This window comes from Peromyscus californicus, unplaced genomic scaffold (genome assembly GCF_007827085.1).
Source record: "Peromyscus californicus insignis strain IS unplaced genomic scaffold, ASM782708v3 Scaffold_17__1_contigs__length_78620276, whole genome shotgun sequence".
NCBI lineage: Eukaryota > Metazoa > Chordata > Mammalia > Rodentia > Cricetidae > Peromyscus > Peromyscus californicus.
In genome coordinates, this window is record NW_026294469.1 from 33145321 (window position 1) to 33153214 (window position 7894).

The 7894-nt window shown below is 39.1% G+C and overlaps 1 protein-coding gene across 1 annotated transcript; it reads right to left on the bottom strand.

Moving 5' to 3' along the window:
* Positions 1-1049: 1049 nt before the first annotated feature.
* Positions 1050-6764, bottom strand: Spink1 (serine peptidase inhibitor Kazal type 1). Its single transcript, XM_052741443.1, has 4 exons — positions 6713-6764; positions 4944-4975; positions 4045-4151; positions 1050-1095 (listed from the first exon to the last, which is right to left on the bottom strand). Exons 1-4 carry the CDS (start codon positions 6762-6764, stop codon positions 1050-1052), a joined length of 237 nt encoding a protein of 78 aa, XP_052597403.1.
* Positions 6765-7894: the final 1130 nt, after the last annotated feature.

Genomic DNA, 7894 nt, shown 5'->3' on the forward strand with positions numbered 1-7894 from the left:
GTGTCCTTCAAGTGTCCTCTAGCATCACAGATAAGATGCTGGAAGCCATCTTGCATCCATAACTTGAGTTAGCGAGGCATTTAGTGAGAGCCGGCAGGCTGCTTCAGTTGAGTCAGTTGCTAGACTACATCACCCTCTAGTGGTCAGAGTTCAATTTCAAGACAGGAATATTGGCATATCCTCAGAAGTGGGTGACTAGACAACTCAGCTTCCCTAGTGTAGAAAACTTTGCCTTGATTATTTTCAGCTCAATGGCTGACCGATTCCCCACTGTACTATAGATTCTGACACAGTCCCGCTTGCGTTAGCTCTCTACTCCCTCTCCGTCTTAGACTAATTTTTTAGAGACTCAGAATCTCAAGCTGCTTCTCCTTTTATTTTTGTTAAGTAGGTGTAGATATTTCCCCCCTTGGGAATATTTCCTTGTTTCTATCTTATTTATTATTATTGAATTTAGACACAGAAGATCTTAAAATAGGGGACATGATCTAGAATTCCTATTGCAGAAAGTCAAGGCATAATCCACATGAGGTGACTGTGGCTCAAGGCAGGAGTACTGACCTTCAGGCCAGGCCCGATCTAAAAGAGCATCCCTGCAGCTTGTTGGCTGTGGTGTTAGTCAAGTGATTTTACTTTTCCAAGTTTACTCACAAGACAAGAGGAACCCTGCAGAGTTCTGGTGGCTCACAAACGAAGCAAGCCACACAAAACGCTCACACTCAGTTCCTTGGGTAGATGGGCCCCTTTCTCCTTGCCAGATGACTTCCTGGGCATGGCATGGGATATATTCTTCACTCTATTCATTGCACAGGTTTGTGCTCAGCTGTGCGTTGTCATTTTCTCTGATGGCTGATTTTACAGGTGTGAGGAAGTAACTGGTGGAGCTCAGTCTAGTCTGGATCTTTCCCAAGTTCCCTATCCCCAAGATATTCACCCACGCCTTTGATCAGAAAGCTTTGGGAAGAACAAGGTCTATTCAGATGCATTTATTCAACAAACAGGCTAGCCAAGCATCGTGGTAGTCTTAAAAGAGTTCAAAATCTTGACTTTCAGCAAGGTCCGTATTTTCTAATGAGGACAGGAACCTGGCGTTCCCTGTAGAAGAGTTGAAGAAAACAAATAATAGTCAGCTTGAACTTCATTGGCACAAATAAGTGACTATGGGAGAATGACAATGAAAGTTAAAAAAATAATTTCCCCTTTTAAAAAAAGAGAGGCTTATGTTTTATTCCCAGTTTTCCCTTTTTCCAATACATTCATTCATTCACTTATTTACTGAGTATTTGTTGCTTTCTATTGTGTTTACATGGGATACGACAGAACAGTAAACGTTTCTATCATTACTATTTACAGATCTAATGGGGTATTACTTTGAAATTAATCTCAAATTCAACACTGTTTCTTTTACTGCAGATGCTGCAAACTTACTAACAATATGGAAATCTTAGCTGGTGCCCAGGTTACAGCAGGGCCTGCTCACTGTTTAACATTTCATCTTAGAAGATGGGGGCTTGAACTTGTCACGTCATCTTGAGTCTCATAACAGCAGCCAATACTGAGGCCTCTTTAGATAAAATCTTCTCTGTCCTTCCCATGTTTCCTTTACCAAACCAGTTTCTCTCACAAAATCTAAATGTCCTTTAATTCTGTAATTGTTCCTTAGTTCTAAGACAGCTTCTAGCGTTATCTTTCTAGTTAATGTTTCCTTGAACAGACTGGAATGCAACAATTTTTTTCTGTTATTGGAGAAGATGTGATACTCATCTATTTTCACATGTACATTTTCTGGATCCATTGTTTCTTCACTTTAACATTAACATTAACTTATAATAATGCCGATTTCAAAGTCACTTATATAAGTCTGTTATCCGCAGCTGTGCTGTTCACTTTGGTTCACACTGCTCGTTAGCCACGTTGGGTTACTTACACTTAAAAGTTTAACAACATCAACACTTCAGTTTCTCAGTATACTATCTGTGCTTCAGAGTCAGTGACTAGCACAATTGGCCAGTGGCTCTGTATTGGCCCACACAGACAGAAAACACTTCTAGTGCCACAGAAAGTTCTGTCAGTCACTGCTTTCCTATTTAAAAGAATTGTTAAGAGCTTCTCCGACAAAGCGTAGAAGACATATGATGTCCTGACTTAACAAGCCTGGCAGGCGCCTGATACACATGGGACCTCTCATAGGAAAGGCCTGTTTGGTGTTTCAAATCCCAGTCGTTAGACCCAGAGCCTGGCTCGAGTAATAGTTACCACACAGGTCATTTTTGTGCAACTTCAAAAGATGACATTTTTAATTAAAATATAATTCCTTTTCCTCTCTAACGACTCTCAAGTTCCCTCTGTCCAAACCCTCATTACCCATTCACTTTCAAATTGGTAGCCTCTTTTTCTTTGATTATTATTGTGTGTGTGTGTGTACAAATAGACAGATACAACCCGCTGAGTCCATTTTTTGTTGTTTGTATGTGTGACTTTTAATGGGCAATCGAAACAAAGGCACTATAGAAACCTCAGATCATCCTCTTACGTTTGAGAAAGACAAACCTATCTCGAGACATAAATGTTATTTCAGAACACAGGGGAAAACATTGCACTTTCAGGCAGTGGAATGTGCCTCTTACATTTACACGTATTTGAAAGAATACAAAGAGCTAATTGCAACCAGTAGGTTAAAAGGTCAAAGGAGAGCGTGTTCAGCATTTTGCTCATATTTTCCGAATGCTTTGCTCTAAATAGAGGCCTTCAGACTTCAGAGCTTACACTTGGAGATTTCACAAGTCTCAAGGGTGCTATGGGGCTTTCCTCCTCCCTGTGGATGGAAATAATGATGCTTGACCTTAATGTCAACAACATAGGTCATGAGAAAATTAACAAGTGGTTTCAAATGTATTCTTTCTACAAGTTTCCCCTGTTCCTCCCCAAACGCCTGAGCCAGGAGCTCAGCCTGTAGCCCTGGCTGACAGGTGAAAGAACAGACTGGCTTAGAGCTCAGGTTTTTTTCTGTCTTGGCCTGCAGTGTGGGGTTAGCAGGCATGTGCTATCATGCCTGGCATATTTTACACACTGGCAGCATCCTCACCGTAAAGCTGAATGCCTAGTGTTTGGGGACTAAAATGTCTACAATCCTGGATAAACTCTGAGACTTTAATGAACTCTTTTAAAGCCATCCCAGAAGAGAATTTGTATTACAGGGAGGAGATTCATGCAGAGGAATAGTGACAATTTATAGTCACTTGAGCCTGAGCTGAAGTCTTTAACATGGAGTCAATTCTAGAAAATCTAAGTTGTTCCCGTCCCATGTGGGATCCCTGTTGTTTAGTTGAAACTCAGTCTCATTTAAATGGCATTTTTTTCCATTAAACTTTTTTTTGCCCTTTCAGTTAGAAGATATTGCCATTTTTGCTTGGTCACATAACCCTTTATACTTTTTTTTGCTGTTAATTTCCATCACGTATAAGAAGCTCTTACACATGCTCATGAGGTGGGCTGTGTTGTTGGTGTTTGTTTTGTTTGTTTCTGTCACAAACACATGGGACACAAGCATAATAACTGGCACGTGGTTGACTGCTCGGTCATAGTGCAAGAGAAAAACCGATACGTCTATTTGTCCCAGTGTCCTGAGTGATTCCTGTTCCCCAACTTTAAACACGTCAGAAGATTAAACTACATTGAGCCTAGATTTCATTCCCATGAATACATGTTATAAAATATACTTCTGTTCACTAAAACCTATATAACTCACATTTGCTAATTTGGGGGAGCATTAGAAAATACCATTTTAGCTATTGTCGAGCATCATTTTTTTTCAGATTAAAGTTATTTTGTATGTATAGGCGTTTTGAAAATCTAGACTATTAACCATATTGCTAAGAAAATTAGGGCTTTTATCATCCAAGCGATTTTTAAATCTTATTATCATACCAAATTTATGAAAAGAAAGGTTTATTTATTGACCTAGGTTTCAATAGGATAACATATGTAAAATTCTAATGGTAAGTAAGTTAAAATAAGTACTTATAAATTGGATTTTATCCTCACCTGTTTTCAGAGCACAGGGTGCATTCATTGGAGTAAGTAATTCCATCCATCCCACACACAGGGTCATAAATCCTGGGACATCCTGTAACTCCATAATTGCAATCAGCCTAAACACAGAATTAAAAACAGTCACTTTCTATCATTTTCAATGTTTGATCTTAAAATATTTTTAAAAATTTAAATTAATTTTTTTCAATTAGGATAATGACACTGGATGTTGTATAAGAAAGCAATAACAACAACAAAAGAAATCTGCCCTGGAATCAGAAAATCTGATTTAAAGTCAAGTTATGGCTGTCTACTAATTCCGCCCTTGATCTCAGTCACTTCATCTGCAAATTGGGAAAACATCAGTTCCCAACTTACATCATGATGCTATGGTGAGGTTTGGTAAGAAGAAGAAGAAGATAACTCTCAAGCTCACATTTCCTGGTATGCTGTCTTCCTGAAGGAAAGCTGCTAACAGGGTAGTCTTCCTTGCTGATTATTATTAAACACCTTTCATAGGGCACTGTCTTATTTTTATGCATTGTTCTAGTGGAAAAGTCTCACCCCAGAATCGAAACTGTCAATTATCCATTCATTGATCTACCCAATAGCTATCTTGTAAGGTTATCATTCCACTCTTCCACGATGGAAGAGTCACAAAGTGATGAATTGAGTTAAAGTCACATAGCTAGTCATTCTTGGACCCTGAATTCCAGTTCCTGGGTGTTGCGTCATCACCCCTCCGTTCCAGGACGTCGACCACCAGCTCTGTTTTGCTGACACTTATTCATTCCTCATGGATCAATACTTGGGGAACCTTCCTTCACCTCTCTAACAGCTCACATAGGAAATTAGAGAATTAAGAAATTATAAATTATAAGAAACAAGAAAAATTATACAATTCTCTTTACCTTTTTGCCCGCGAAGTCAGCCGTAGTGTTACCTAGAAAACATAAATCAGACATGCCAACTAGAATCCCAAATAAAGAAGCCAGATCTATTCTTACTTACAAAAGAACGCAGTTTTTACAGTGGCTTCTCTGCTTTCACTATCCACTTCCCACTTCTTATTTCCACAGACTTTCAAGGACACTGGATAGGTTTTCTCCATTCCCTGCCTGCTAAGATCTTGAAAAGGATTAAGTAAAAATTTGACTGTTACTGAGCATTTCAATTTGGCATTTCAGAAAATTTGATCCACTTCCTTGAGAATAAAAATTATGTACTCAGAGTTTGAAATGTATAGGCACTAATTATTCAGACAACTTCTGGATGTCCATAGAATTTTCATCTCAGTCAGTGACTTAGAAATATCTGTACCTCAGGGTGTGGGTGGCAGTATGGGAAATAGCCATCGGGTCTTGGGATGTAATTAAGTTCCTTTTGTAAATAGTGTTAAAAATGGGGCTTTTCTGCCAGCTCACCATCGGTTCCCAAAGAACTTTTTCCCACAGGTGCATTACACTGACTGACTAAAGGTCCGTGTTGTCTTTTGGGTATTTATGCAGTTCAAAAAAGATTCCATTCTTCAGAAAACAAGTCTTGCTGACATCAAAGCATATGATACATATGCTTATATGTAACAACAATTAAAGAAAATTGAATTTGAAAGAGAGCAAGGAGGTATATGGGAAGGTTTGGAAGGAGAAAAGGGAAGGGGGAAATGATGTAATTATGTTATACTATCAAAAAGTTACTATTTTTTTTAAAAAAAAGAGCAGATGGCAACTGTGAATGTAGATGAGTTTACCAGGGAAAGGAATCTAATCTGATAGCCCCCAAAGGAGAATGTTCCTGAAACTTAATTTTCAGTCAATGATCTCTGAAGAAATGAAAAAGAACACGGGGATTCATCAGAGAAGATGAGGCTGCTAGGGTCCCTTTGGATCCAGAATGTAAACAAGTCTAAAAATTGATGAGCAGGGGCTTATTACAGGCATCTAGTTATATTAATTATTAGGCTTGAGGTGGGACAAAGGGCCCTTTTCTTCTATAAATATTTATCTAAAACAACAAACAGTAGCCTTCCCCTTCTTAGCTCAGCACAGATATGGCTCTCGTCAAAGTTCTGCCTGAGCCGCAGGAGGGGAAAGTGTCCATCAATGCCATTTACAAAAGTCAAACCCATCTCAACCAGAATTGCCTCCCAACAGTCTCATGGTAAGTTCGAGCATTCCTTCACCGGTTTAAACAGGATGTTTTCTTTCTAAACATCCTACAGATCAAACATCAAACTTCTAATCACTCAAAATGTGACTTTTATGCAAACTAAATGGCAGTCATTGTTACCTATTTTATGCAAGTTCATAAGAATTTCAATTTTGTAAGTTGGCCTTAGTCTAGTAACCATTTCTAGAGTTAGAAGGGTATTTTAGATTGAAACCCTTTCGTCTCTACCACATCCCTAATGGAGTAGCAGCCTTGTTTTAGAGCAGGCCATGACTATCTCTGGGCACGTCTTACGGAAATGCTTTCCTCATTTATGTTAGAAATGACTTCTTTTTGTAATTCACGCCAGAAATACTTCTTCTTGGTATTCACTCCATTGACTTCATTTCAATTCACTGGCACCAATGAGCTAACACTAGACTATCTAAATTTCCAGGAGATATATTCAGTAAAGCAATAGATCAAAGTTTTTTTTTTTACTAATTTTTGAAGAATATGCAAACACACCTACCTGCTAAACTGAGCAGGACCAAGACACCAAGAAAGATAGCTGCCACCTTCATGGTTGCAGATCCAGGCGCAAAGGTCAGGAGCTCTGCACTGTACTTCTCCTCAGAAACTGAGGAGTGGTCTTGTAGACAGATGGTAGCATAGGCTCCACCCACTGTGCTGTATAATAGGTATCCTTGGTTATTGATTGACTCTGTGCGGCTGTCAGGCTGGGGAAACGTTATCTGAGTAGTAAACAGGGCAGGAGAGGCTGGACCCAAATTCTCCAGGAAAAGCTAGTTAACTTGATTCCTGACATCCTTTCAGGTTTTGAGAAATGCTCTCTGCTTTCCTGAGCCTGGTTTTCTTGTCTGTAGGTGAGATCAAAAGTCCTGTCTCCTCTGTAGTTCTGAACGGATGAGCAAAAGTGGAGAGTTCAAAGGCACTCTCCATTCTTTCCTTTTCTTCCATTCCTGTTTTTTGTTTTTTTCCCATTTCTCTCTTTAGTCTCCATGTGTTCCTTAATGCTTGACAGGTTGATTGCAGGGTGGGGTAAAAGATAAAGAGGATTCAGTTCCCTGTCTCCTGGTCTCCTCAGTTCCCTGTCTTGGGGCTGTGTGTGCTTACTAGAGTAGCTGCACGCCTCTAGAAAATTGATTCACTTTCTGATTGCTTCAATTTATGCATTTGAAAATTGATGTAACAGTAATAAGTAACTCACAGGATTGACCCTTCATTAACTGATATGTTCTGAGTATCCACCATGCATGATGGTACTTCTCTATTTCAAGTTTCTGCTTGTCTTGTGAGTAGAGATACTCATTACTTTGTTTCATACTATCTTTTCCAGGATGTTTGTATAGCAAACAGCCTTGACATATGAAGTAATGTGTTCCTTTGTCACGAAAGGTAAGTTTTTTCTTTTACTGTCTAGAATAATAAAGAACATATTTCAGAGCAGCACTAAGGTGGAGTTACTGTTCCTTAAAACGACTTAGACTTACTTTTTTTTTTTAAGTTTGGTGTCCTTTACTCACAGCACAGGACACTTTCTGCATAGATGTCATATGGCCCGCCTTACATCATCTTTGGGAAATTGGACTTTGATACAAATATTGACACACTAGCTATTGTTACAAAATAATTAAGTCATTTGCCTGACCTTGGTGCCTGGCTTATTTCAACATCCCCAAATGGTGACTGG

Excerpts from the sequence above, each read along its gene's own strand:
- Spink1 (XM_052741443.1), bottom strand. The coding sequence starts at position 6,764 with ATGAAGGTGGCAGCTATCTTTCTTGGTGTCTTGGTCCTGCTCAGTTTA. Across the intron at positions 4,976-6,712 it reads GGTCCTGCTCAGTTTAGCAG|GTAACACTACGGCTGACTTC; the intron begins GTAGGTGTGTTT and ends TATGTTTTCTAG. Across the intron at positions 1,096-4,044 it reads ACCCTGTGCTCTGAAAACAG|GGAACGCCAGGTTCCTGTCC; the intron begins GTGAGGATAAAA and ends ACTCTTCTACAG.